Source organism: Epinephelus fuscoguttatus, linkage group LG8, assembly GCF_011397635.1.
Source record: "Epinephelus fuscoguttatus linkage group LG8, E.fuscoguttatus.final_Chr_v1".
Taxonomy (NCBI): Eukaryota; Metazoa; Chordata; class Actinopteri; order Perciformes; family Serranidae; genus Epinephelus; species Epinephelus fuscoguttatus.
In genome coordinates this window covers 25,941,197-25,954,398 of record NC_064759.1, presented here as the reverse complement: position 1 = coordinate 25,954,398, position 13,202 = coordinate 25,941,197, and the positions used below count along the sequence as shown (strand labels likewise).

At 41.2% G+C, this 13,202-nt stretch overlaps 1 protein-coding gene across 5 annotated transcripts; it reads left to right on the top strand.

Annotated features, from left to right (window-relative positions):
• Positions 1 to 2,291: 2,291 nt before the first annotated feature.
• wdtc1 (WD and tetratricopeptide repeats 1) lies at positions 2,292 to 13,113 on the top strand. 5 transcript variants are annotated; one of them, XM_049584051.1, is made up of 16 exons: positions 2,292 to 2,347; positions 2,991 to 3,130; positions 3,317 to 3,400; positions 3,548 to 3,594; positions 4,791 to 4,902; positions 5,743 to 5,930; positions 7,117 to 7,299; positions 7,455 to 7,549; positions 7,700 to 7,815; positions 7,906 to 7,981; positions 8,095 to 8,191; positions 8,910 to 9,080; positions 9,174 to 9,409; positions 9,745 to 9,913; positions 10,192 to 10,384; positions 11,531 to 13,113. In XM_049584051.1, exons 2-16 carry the CDS (start codon positions 3,065 to 3,067, stop codon positions 11,726 to 11,728), a joined length of 2,031 nt encoding a protein of 676 aa, XP_049440008.1. In that variant the 5' UTR covers positions 2,292 to 2,347; positions 2,991 to 3,064; the 3' UTR covers positions 11,729 to 13,113. The 5 variants fall into 5 exon arrangements, with proteins under 5 accessions (XP_049440008.1, XP_049440006.1, XP_049440009.1 ...); XM_049584049.1 differs by having other exon boundaries at positions 2,304 to 2,537; XM_049584050.1 differs by having other exon boundaries at positions 2,310 to 2,449.
• The last annotated feature ends 89 nt before the right edge of the window (positions 13,114 to 13,202 follow it).

Genomic DNA, 13,202 nt, shown 5'->3' with positions numbered 1-13,202 from the left:
ACAACGGCAATTCCGCCATATGACCAAAAATCACTATAGTGACACAAAACTAACACACCTAACAAAGGTGCGTTGAGTTGGCTGGAAAAACCTAGAAAATAAAGTTCACGCGATGTTTCAAAGGTGTTAAAATCCATTAATATACTATTGTACAATATATTTAATCAGACTGCAAAGTGGTAATTGGTATTGGGGTAAATAATATGTGGTTAAATGCAAAATATGTGTAATTTTTATTGCAGTGGCGGCATATTACCTTAACCAGACCAGAGCAGGAAATACACATTACCTATTTTTCATTGGCGATAGTATGTGGTAAAACATTAATGAATAAATACAACTAACAATATAATAATACATTGTAAAATTAATATAAAATTTCACCAACAGTACGGTAATTAAAACACTTCTGCTTTTTACTCTGGATAAAGTTTAAATAAAAGAGAACAGCTTTGGATGACAAAGAAGTGAAAATACCGTAAATGCTGACACCAGTTTGTTGCAGGAAGTTGGGACATCTCTGATAACATTTGAAACACCTAACCTCTACCATACAGTGACACATACTGTAGGCTGCCAGCCAGGATGTTTTGCCGTGGATGAAATGCAACTACTTGCAGCATATGTCCTTTCTTGGTCCAATATTAATAAACTATGCACAACAATTAAAAATAAAATTGCATATACTTGCAAAAACGTGCTGTCTGATGTATAATAAAAACACCTAGAGTAAAGCATATCTTTATAATGACGTGTGTAAGATCACATTCTTTTTTCTGTCATCACCAACAGGAGTTGCTGGAGTTCTACGACTACATCTCCACTAATGCAGGACACACAAGTTGTGAAATATCATGGGAAGTCCAAGATGTTTGCCTCATCGATGAAGGCACACCCAAGAACATGTGTTTCTGCCTTGGCCTTCAGTGAAAATAACACTGCTGAAAAGAGCTGAAACAGGCTGTATGAAGAATTAGATACATCTCTTTTGTGTTCAGCGTTCACCTGGTGACCTGCAATGTTGTAAGATGTCTCCTGCTAAAATATAAATATGTCATACATCCAGTCATAGGCCTAAGTGTCTCTTATGAGGTGGCAATTCTTATCTGATGCAACACTAGTTGTTGTTTTCAAGCATAGTCTACTAGGCAAGACATTATAATAGATTAAAAGAATCTATTCACAAAAGGAGATATACACTCACTTTTACATTTTTTTGTTCAAAACTGCCATGTGGACTTTTCTCACATGCAAAAAAATACATCAAAAACATAATTACCAAAGCAAAGCAAAGGAGAATATGAACATATGCCTAATCCTCCACCTTTGCCTTCATCACCCTCCATGTTTTAAGAGGCAAGTCCAGCTTCTTCTGCTTTTACAGTCAAGCAAAGAGGCCCTAAAGACACCTGCATAATGCTCTTTGCATCCATGGATGTCAGTACACCTGGCAGTCTCACTGGTTGAATTCTGCCTGTTCTTAAGATACACCTTTTCATCTGCCAAATCATTTACAATGCTCCATCAGTGCAGCGGCTATGCTCAGATATAATAAACTGCTCTTGTGTTTTAATCTGACCCATCCTATTCAATTCATCTTTACATAACACTGCCATTGTACGGTCATCCACCCTACCAATCAGACCTGCCCCCACCACTGACTCTTTTAAGTCCAGACTCAAAACCTACTTTTATTCATTAGCATTTGAGTCCCCCTGATGTGGCTTTCCCTGGTGTGTGTGTGTGTGTGTGTGTGTGTGTGTGTATTGTGTCTCTAAATGTGTGAGCTGTGTTCCTGACAGCTATGTTGCCTCTCATGCATTTGTTTTTAGCATATGAGTCCTTGTACAGCCCTTTGGTCAACATGAATTGTTTTTAAATGTGCTTCATGATGTGCAAATGTGCTATTAAAGTATTTCTTCTGTCATTCTCTTTGACTAGTGCTGACTGACTCACTTATTCCCTGATTTACATTACTTTCCTCATACTGCTTGGATATGCTGTAAAATGACATGTCAGTAAAAACATCTGCTAATCAGCAGGTTTTGATATAGATGATAAAATGATTATTTATTATGACATTTAACACTGTATTCACAGTATAATAATATTAATTAAAATAATAATACCGTTAATATTATCATTATCATTATTGCAACTTAATTTAGTTTATTTTGTTTTTTATTTAATAGAATTACATTGTTGACTACTGTAAGCCTTTACGTGTAGGGTGAAAGCTTTTATTCTGAAATGCAAACGCACCGGAAATGATTGGTGTGTTGTCGCTATCAGAACAAAGTTGCGTGATATGCTCAGTGGGAGGAGGGTTGTGTTCAAGTCAGAGAAGGTATTAGCGAGAACCCTGTCAACAAACTCACATAGAGTGTGATTTATCACGTTTATTAAATGGACATTTCTTGACAGGAGCCTTTTTAGTTCAAGGAAAGCGGTGAGATTTCTCCAGCAGTCGTGGATTACAATCAAAGCGTTGCAAATGTTACCGTTACACGCAGTGGACGTTTTGTTTAGCTAGCAAGGTAACGCAAAATACGCTAACGGCAGCTACTTGGTAAACGACAGGTCTCTTAAAGGCCCGATGCATAGGTGGCTAACGATTGTTGAAGACTAACAGCGCCTGAACGGTTAAACAATTGACGGTATTTAGCGAAACAGTGTGCCGATGGTGATATTGACAGGTCTGCACAGCTAACTTTTGCTAGTTAGCTAATTGGTGCTTGTTGGTGTTCGTTGACGGGAGCAAAGCCACTGTGTTTGGCACTGGAGTGAGCAAAGTCTGCAGAGCAGCTAACGTTAAATGACATGCTTATGTTTCAGCTGTTTTTAAATAACCAATATGGAGCGGGCAACTCAAATATCTGTCCTTACTTTTGCTCTACGACTGACATTAAATCAACATTAAATCCCTGCCTTGTGATAAATGTCCGTCCTGTGTTATCTACATAATCTGAATGTTTTCAACGTCTTCGCAGTTTATTCTCAAGGAAAACAGTGTAAATGTCATCTGAGCTTTGACCCCTGGATCTTCCAGCCCAAACTCTAATTTATGTTTTGTGGTGAGGCCATGACTACTGTCAACATCACCAGAGACATCCTGCACAGGCAGATCAGAGTGAGTAAACAAATGGTAGAGCATCCTGTGAGCTCAACCCTGACAATTTGTTCCTCAAATACAGAAATGATCTTGACGGGGCTGACCCCAAAATACTCTCTGTCTGACTATAAAGTGTTGTTTACATTTTATACTGATCCTGTCTTGTGTACAGGAGTCTGATGGAAACTTGGATTTTTGTTTTAGGACAAGAGAGCAGCAGGCTTTCAAAGGTTTTATCATGTGACTGACCCTTTCATCAAGAGACTTGGACTGGAGGCTGAGCTTCAGGTTAGTGACAGCAAGCAAGTGTGTGTGTGTATGTGTGTGTGTTAGTGTGTGTATGTGCACATAGAGAGCTGTGAAAAGAGAGGGAGAGAGAAAAAATGTGTCTGTATATCATCATATCTTCTTACATTTGACTGTCTGTTTCCACAGGGCCACACTGGCTGTGTGAATTGTTTGGAGTGGAATGAACGAGGAGAGTAAGTCTTATATATTTCATGTTATGCCTACTATACACTAGCACATTTTGAGAATACTTTTTAAAGACGAAAGCTTGACACCCTCTCACATCTTAAGATAATGTGATTCCTTTTGAGATTATTTCTATATATCTGCAAAAACACGTATTTATAGAAACACAAGATAAAAGGCGTCATTTGTCAACAGTATTATTGTCAATTCAGAATCAATATAATCCATAAATATAATCTGTAATTGTGCACAAACTTTACAGTTTGGATTTTGTCACCTCGATTCAACACCAGCCTCTGTTGGTTAGCTGCATGATTTTAGTGGGAGGAGAGCACGGGAATGAAACGCGAACCCTTTTTGAATATGTAACTAAAATAAGTGCTGGTTGGTGGATCAGATACACACTGCATTAAACACAGACTCTTGTTCACTACACAAGTCTCTCCTCCTTTTACATAGTCCAAAAGAACCGAGACTTGTTCACGTTCTTGCGCCTCCTCGGATGCCCCTCCATGTTTACTTTTTCTACTCAGTATGTTGCTTCCTGTTTGGTGCTGGAGAGAGTGCGTCATTGATCTTCACTATTTAAACGAGCCAAGACTAAAAACTTAAGATAATATTAGAAATGTTTGATTTTGTTCCAACGTCAAAACGAGAAAAAGACTTAAGACAGCTTGGATTGAGTTTTACATACACCTTACACCACACGATCGCTATCACAGCAGCGCGCACCAACTGAAGTAAAACCCTCATGATTTTATTCCAACACTGGAATTTTGTGAAATCATTTGAAAAGTCGTTTTGCCGGCATTATGCACAATTATAGTCTCTGACCTGGGATCCCTGGCTGCCTTACATCATCATCATGTTATTGCAGTCTTTTTCTTGGGTACATTGTGCACACTGTATGCACTGTGAAGGCCTATTATGGATGGGTTATATGTCCAAGTATGTCCTTATATGCTGTTGCTCTCATGTTTCATTTCTAAATGTTGCTGCTGCACTGCTTATTGCCAAAAATGATACACAGGCCCACCATGTCTCACTGGTCTGTTGTTGGATCCAAAAATTGCTCTATAAGCAGTTAAATATTTGCTTCACATCTGATACCTTTGGGCACCTTAACATTTTTTCACAATATATGATTTCAAAGAGCCTATGCAAAAGTTGCTTGACTTGTCTTGGTGATTCTTTTTGTTTTCAGTTTACTGGCCTCGGGCTCAGATGATCAGCATGCTATCATCTGGGATCCATTCAGACACAAGAAGCTTACAACTATGCACACTGGCCATGCAGCAAATATATTCTCCGTGAAGGTAAGGGGGACTGGTTGCAGGATGGGTGCATTCAGTGGCAGCAGGGAAAGTGGGCTGAAATCATTTACACAGGTTGCATTTACAGACATGTTGATAATCGAGTCATAATGTGATTTAAGTGTAAAATTCTTGATGTCTTTTGCAAAAAGGCTTTGCTGTTAAGACACTTTGCTCTGACTCACCTCACCTGACTCTTTCCTCAAGTCTGTAACAACTGCTGTCTGTGATACAAGTTTACTTCCTGTACATTAGGTGGTGCTGTTGGCCATTTTATGAGTGGGTCGTTGTTTGATTGAAAACCATCTCTGTACAAGTTCGACCGTGGTGAAGCTGTTCAAGGCACCATTTTATTGCTGTTACCACACAAAAATCACCACAGGGGCACACCAATATTATACCAAAATGAGCTTTATTCTGTTGTAGTGTTCTCAGCTCTGAAACAGAAAATGTACCAATATATTCAGAACATTCCCCTGGGTTCCCTCAATGTCATCTGTATCATCTGCCACCATTAATGACCAAATTTGTGTTTCAGCACTCTAGTTTTTGGATTTGGGAGCGTTGTTCCTGTTTTATAATATTTTTAGACTGTTTTAGAACATAGGAATAACATGTACGAATTTTAAAATGGGCGTAGTTCCCTTTTAAAGCCATTAATCATACTATGATCCATAGCAAAGAAATGGGAGTATCAATGGATTGGTTGTTTAAGTACTTAGTAATGCCTTAATCTGTGGTTTACTGGCAAGAATGGGATCACTATGTGCTTGGAAGAGGAGCTGTTGTGAAACACTGTGTCTGTACTTCAATTCACTCTGGTGTTTTTGTATGCCCACACAGTTCCTCCCTCACTCCGGGGACAGAATTCTGGTAACGGGCGCAGCCGACACGAAGGTCCACGTGCATGACCTGACAGTGAAGGAAACCATCCATATGTTTTCTGATCATACCAACAGAGTCAAACGCATCGCCACGGCACCCATGTGGCCCAACACCTTCTGGAGCGCTGCGGAGGACGGCATCATCAGGTTAGAATTAAATCACCTTGTATTGTTTAGAGTGGAAATTTTTTTCTCTAATTTATCATTATTAAGTAAATGTCAATTGCACAATGTAAAGGCTGTAAAAAAAGTAAAAAAAAAAAAATCTTTTAGATTTGTTCCCTATAAAGTCTGATTCCCACTGACAAAATTCCCATGAACACCAACTCATATCTGGCTTTTGTCTTTAGTGGGTAAGGTTACAGTTTGCTTTTTTTCTTAGGACAAACAGTTACACAGTAGTCATGGGTATTTCTCGGCTCCAGCTCCAATCGTCAGGAATGGAAATATGACAGCGGGGAGGATGCGCTAACTTTCACATCTTTTGTTGCTCAACCGTCAGTAACTTCTGTAACTCTTTGTCAGCCACAAATTCTGTCCATCTCTGTCCAAGTAGCGCTTGAACATCTTGCCAAATGAGTTGCCACTGAGTTTGAGAGAGACTGAAGAAGTAATAGATACAAGAAAGAAGTAACCATTTCAACATTTTCCCTGGCATCCATTCTGCCTTCTATTGTTTACTAACCCTGTTTCTGGCGCCTTTGCAACGTCAAACGTGACACACTAGAAAAAAACTAGAAAGGCATTTTTGTCCACTGGTAATGGGAAAGGAGTTTGTAGCCTATTTTTAGCAGGTTTTCCCACGTCTAAAAAAACCCCACGCATATAGGTGCTAATTTTGGTGGGAGAAAGGTGTAAGCCTTGCCTTCACTATGCTGTTCTGTCTGTTGCTTGGTGTGACCTCCTTGGAAAATTATGGCTTCATTTACAGCACAAAAGAAGCGCATCAATCATTGCACAACAAAAAGATGAAGAGGATAGTGCTTTTGTTTTTCCTAGTAGCTATCTGCAGCTAACCATGTTACCAAAGAGCATCAGTGTAAGTTCTTTGCAGTTTCTAGCCCCAGTAGCAGAAATGGGGGACAGTCAAAATACAACCAAAGTAACTGCAGAAAGTACCCGCAAAAAGAAATAGAGCCCTGTCGTGAGGCTCTGAGGAACAAGGAAAGTGATTTAGCTGTCTTTGCAACAGTGCCGCTAACAGTAATACCACTTGAGAATGCTAGTATGGAAAGTTGAAAAGTAGTCTGTTTCACTTTGTCAAAGTCAAAAGACATGCCACGACGTAATTTTTCTACAGGTAATGTGTTTACTTTCTCCCTGCTCACTGTAGACAATATGACTTGAGGGAGAGCAGTAAGCGCTCGGAGGTGCTGATTGACCTGACAGAGTTCTGTGGTCAGCTGGTTGAAGCCAAGTGTTTAGCTGTCAACCCACGGGACAACAACTACCTGGCAGTGGGAGCCAATGGGCCGTTTGTTCGCCTTTATGACATCAGGATGATTAACAACTACAGGTGAGTTTCTTATGTCATTCACTGGTAATGATTATTCAGCAACCACTCAAATATGGTACACTCCCCAGTGTAGGTTTTGACAGACACGTGCACAACTGGGTGTTAACCAAGCTTTTTATTCCTTTCTTTCTTTCTTTTTTTTTTATGTTTCTCAGGAAATCTATGAGTCAGAGCACGTCAGCGTCTGTGCATTCATTCTGTGAAAGGCAGAAGCCCATCCCAGACGGAGCTGGGCAGTATTATGTTGCAGGTGCATATTTGGTTGAATTGTCTGGTATCAAATTTATTTAATGGGCTCATTTGTTTTCTAATTATATGGTAACGACACGAGGAAATGTGCAGGTTGAAAGTGAGTATAGGATGAGGTTGGATAACATTACCTTCTGTTTGAATGCTCCAGGGCACCTGCCAGTGAAACTACCAGACTACAATAATCGCCTGAGGGTCCTGGTGGCCACCTACGTCACCTTCAGTCCTGATGGCACTGAGCTACTAGTTAACATGGGTGGGGAACAGGTAATGATTCTTACGACAACTGAGAATAGTTAGGAATTCTGTTTTTCTGTGTTTGATCATTTGCCTTGTTTGCTTTTATGGTTCTTCTAGGTGTATCTGTTTGACTTGACATTTAAACAGAGGCCATACACTTTCTTGCTTCCCAAAAAGTGCCAATCATCAACAGGTAGGTCTGTGCCATATGTATTAACAAAAGATCTTGAATGGTGTCTAAAAGAGGTACAAAAAGTACTGTACCTTTTAGATGTATTAGTGATTTCTGAAACTTTGTCTTTCCAGGAGATGTCCAGAATGGAAAGACGACCAATGGTGTCTCCAATGGACTTCATTTGCCAGCCAGCCATATTCGTTTTGCCGGAAACAAGATGCACTCTAGGTTTGTCTTTTCACCCTGTCGCCCCTTTTCCACCAAATTAGCTCTGGATGTTGAACCATTTCCATTCAGGATTCACTGAGCCTCGGTGATATCTATGCTCGAACCAGCACGCTTTTTCACCATATTTGAACAGAACCATTGTACTGAAGGATGTGTCATTAACAAAGGGCATTACACAATGCCCAACGGAAGTGAACAATAGTAGCCAGATGGCGAATCATATTCATTACCTGCAAGCTTTTGGTCTGTTATTACAGATATTTATTTAGATCTAAAAATCAAACATGAACCAACTATTAATGAGATCACTGCTTTCTCTGTTTTTCAATAATTTCTTACTTGACTTCTCCATAGTTGTTGCCTGATATCAAACAGAACTGTCAACTCGTTACACTCAGTTACCATCTTCAGTCTGACGTTGCATCAACTGTAGAATACGACATGGCCACTGATGTTGTCACAGATCTCACTTGAGGTCAAGGAGAAGCTGCTAATTTAGGGTTCCAGCTGCAAACCAACTCTACGGACTCCAAAGCATTTTTTTTTTTGGCAAGAATGCTCCAAACAGTGAAAAATTAGGTGTGCAAAGCAAAACAGAACCTTTTCCATGTTGGTGGAAGAGGGATATCACTGATTGGTTTTTATTCACAGACTGTCCTTTTAAATGTCTGAGCATGCACACACTTGAGTTATGCTTCTTATGCTCTCTTTGTTTCAGTTCTACTGAGATCCCTGCTCACCTGGAGAAGATAAAGCAACAAGCTAATGATGCATTTGCGAGGCAGCAGTGGACGCAGGCCATCCAGCTGTACAGTTTAGGCATCCATCAGGCCAGCTGCAACGCCATGTTGTATGGGAACCGGGCAGCAGCATACATGAAGCGCAAGTGGTAGGCCTCATTGTAGCACTGCGCAGAGATGATCATCTTCCTGAAGGCTTTAAAAACAGCTATCAAGTGTTTGTTTGCATCTGTGGTTCACAGGGACGGAGATCATTACGATGCCCTCAGGGACTGTTTGAAGGCTCTGTCTCTAAACCCCGGTCATCTGAAGGCTCATTTCAGGCTGGCACGGTGTCTGTTTGAGCTGAAGTATGTGTCTGAAGCTTTGGAGTGTCTGGATGATTTCAAAGGAAAGTTTCCAGAGCAGGCACACAGCAGTGCCTGTGACTCCCTGGATAAAGATATCAAGGCTGCTCTCTTCACCAAGACAGAATCAGGTAGAGAAGAGTGAACTATTACTTGGCTGATTTGCAGTGGCACACCTTTGTTAAACTAGTCTTTGATGTTTAAATGAACACATGAGCCACGTTGCCACTGCAGACTTCCTTCACTTACAGAGGCTAGATATGCAGCTGGGAGAGTGAAACGGAAAATTTCATGCAAGCCAAAACAAACATTTTTCTGGCTCAGACACTGGTACCTTAAATAAAGAGCTGTGTTGTATTTGTGTGTTAGTCTTCCTCTTCAAGGGTGACAGACAGCCTTTGTTTATTTGTGAATGTGTCTGAAAGAGTCTGTGTTAATAAGAATGTTGTTTTTATTCCTTCACCAGCAGAAGATAAGAAGTCCAACAGCTCCATTCGATTCCACTCGTTCAGTCGGAAGGAGTCCATCCCTGAAGACGAGTTGGTGCTGAGAGAGCGAAGCTTTGACTACAAGCACAGATACTGTGGTCACTGTAATACCACCACAGATATCAAAGAGGCCAACTTCTTTGGAAGGTCAGTAGAGCTTCCTCCAGTCTGCTGAGAACACACTAGGGGGCAGCCTCGAGCTCTGTAGCCCAAGACAGAGACCAGTAAATCTATACTGGAGAATTAGCAGTGTAAAAACCTAGAGTCAAAAGAAGCTTTTACTCATGAATATAGGATAAGGTACTCTATCTAGATTATAATTTGTTCTGCACAAGAGGCTCACTGTGAAACAGTTGCACAATTTTGTGATTACTAGTAAATATGACACGTCCTAAGAGCATGGTTTCATTTTCTCCTCCTTACAGCAAAGGCCAGTACATCGTCAGCGGCTCAGACGACGGCTCCTTCTTTATCTGGGAAAAGGAGACAACTAATCTGGTGAGGATCCTGCAGGGGGATGAGTCCATAGTCAACTGCCTGCAGCCCCACCCCAGCTACTGCTTCCTGGCTACTAGTGGTATTGACCCCGTGGTTCGATTATGGAACCCTAGACCAGAGGTAAAGCACTCAAACTGAAGGGTATTTATATATGCATGTTGCTGGATTTTGACAAAATCTTGGGCACAGTGTGTGCCATGGTTTCATTACATCATTCCAAAATCATTTTACAATTGTACTGATTTGTCATATTGAGACAGTGATATATTTGTTTTATTTTAACCAAGCAACTGTCATTTAAAATGTTTTAGTTCATTTAATGTACAAAAAGCAAGATACAAAACTATTTAAACGCCTATAAGTCCCCCTCCAGACACATTTTAAAGCATGTACATATACTAATACTAAAATTATCATATAGTTTAAAAAACTCTGAAAATGGGCTAGAAGCACATGTACCCTTCTCCCTCGCTAACCACTTTCTCCAGCGCTGACAGGGTGTTATTAGTGCTAGGTTGACTGCTGAAAGAGCTGTGTGCATCAAGATGGCTAGAGTTAGCATTAAAGGAAACACCAGAGAGATTCAGCCAAACATGTTTGAGCCTCAGTCAGACCCAGACTAAGATAAGGAGTCTTGTGTACAACAAAATCACCAACTAGCAGACAGATCAGAATGCTTATTTGTTAGCTTGTAGACTAACTGGCAGCGACTGCCACAGCGTTTGTGGTTGTGAAACATAGAATAACATCTGCTATGATGGGGTTTTTGGTAGATAGTGAAAGTGGGCTTCAGGGTCCAGTTTACACCCAAAAATTGCTCACTCCTCATGCTGTCAAAACTTTCGCTATGCTAATTAAACTCTGCTCTCTGTTCTGACAAGTCCACTCTGTGCTGGAGGTTTCAGGTTCTTTGCCGGTATGTGGAAGGCTGGTTCCCCCTGCGATATGTGTTTCCTGTAGTAGACAGCGATTGGCTTTTGTATTAGTGACGTCCCTAATCTAGCTTGCCTGTGGTACATTAAATGTTAGATTTTAGGGGAATGCACAGACACTGCCCCCTTTAGTGAAGGAATATAAAAACACCCCTCTACTGACAAACTTTACACAGACACAATACAGTATAGTCAAGGTCTGACAACATTTTAGAGGACATAAACATAAGAAAAACACGTTTTTGAGTGGAGGGGGACTTTAACCAGAGCAGCTGATCTGTGTCTCTTCCTCACCATGACCCTTTCTCCTCCCCTCTACATTCTCATAACACAGACAGAGACTGAGAACGGGCGAGTGGTGGAGGACATGGAGAGCGCTGCTCAGGCGAACCAGCGGCGTATGAATGCCGATCCGTTGGAGGTTATGCTGCTCAACATGGGCTACCGCATCACAGGCCTGCGTGGTGTTGGCCCAGATGGCTCAGATGACGAAGACAGCTCAGAGGGACAAGTGCAGTGTCGGCCAAGCTAAACAAACTGCTCACTCTAGAGAATGGATGTAGGAAGCAAAGCACTCTCCCAGCTCCTGTTTGAATCTTAATTTCCCCCCTCAGTCTGACAGAAACATTGAGTGAATGTCATGTCACATCTCTGCACTATGCATCGCCCTCCCCTGTCCAAAGAGAGGACCGGCGGAGACCACTTTGGGGAGAGGAATTCATGGAGGGTGGAGAAGACGCCCATCTCGCCCCCTTTCAAAGCACCAACAACACCTCAGCCTTTCCCTCCACCCAGCAGTGGCAGGGGGACACCTTTTGAGCAGAGCACCTTCCACGTCACTCCCCCAGTTTCTCACGAAGAAGGAGGAGTTCAGCACTTATCCCTCCTCAGGTTTATGTTGGAGAGACACACAACACGTAGAAGGAGAAGCCTGCGCACGGGCGACCTATTTTCAGGTCAGTGTGGCCACACAGTGTCCTCCATGGAGGATCGGATCACAGACCAGAATACGGTGCTTTGTTGCATCTCCTGTCCGCTCTGCAGTTGGAGCTAAGAGTCTTAGCGCCCGCTCATCTCAGAAAGGCTACACACCCAAGTCATTAATTGTGAGTTAGACTTGGTCATATTTTCAGTTGGAGTTTTGATCACAGGAAGCCTAGAATTAATCGTCACTCTCCAATATGTGAAAGTCGTATTGTTGCTCCGATGCAATGTATCCATAAGCTTTGTTTAGTTTATAACTGTCAGAAAAAAACAAGTGGTTTCTTCTGCCAGAGGTTGTCATCTAACATTTCAGTGGCCAAGGATTAATGTCTATTTTCTTTGTTTCATTGAAACATGAATTTTGGCATACTGTGCTCCTTTTAGTTGAGAGGTTTTACTACAAATAGATTGTTGACAAGCTCAACAAGATATCAGCTGAGAAGCATTTGTAAAAAAACAACTTTCTAATACAGTTTTTTGTTATAAATTAAGTCCCATCGATTGCAATTTTTGGCATGAAATGTCAGTGTGAAACTTCTGTTGAATGTGAGTGGGACACAGATGCTAATTTTTGGTATATGGCAAGTGGGCACTAAATATTTGGCGATAGGGTTCCTGCCTACTAAGCTGCGTGGCTCTAGCACTAGCCCTCTGCTGCAGTCAGGTGTTCAGTCCTGCTTGCATGAGGCTTCTCTGACCATATTTGTGGGCAAAAAAGCCATCCCATCTCTCTTGCTCAGAGAACAGTTCATTGGGTCTTCTTTGCCCCTGAATAGGGTAAGTATTAAGTTGTGGGTCCTCAACAACATGCAACACTAGGCTTCCATGTGTTTTACTTTGTTCATTAATTTGAGATACTCCATTTTTCTTTGAGGAATCCTGTAATAACCTTTGTTGCAAACAAAGAAACAAATAAAATTATTGAACACCTTGCCTGTGCTCTCTGGCGTTTGTTCTTTAAATGCTAACAATGATGATGAATTGCTTGTCCTTAAAGTGTAACACTTACACAACAGATACAG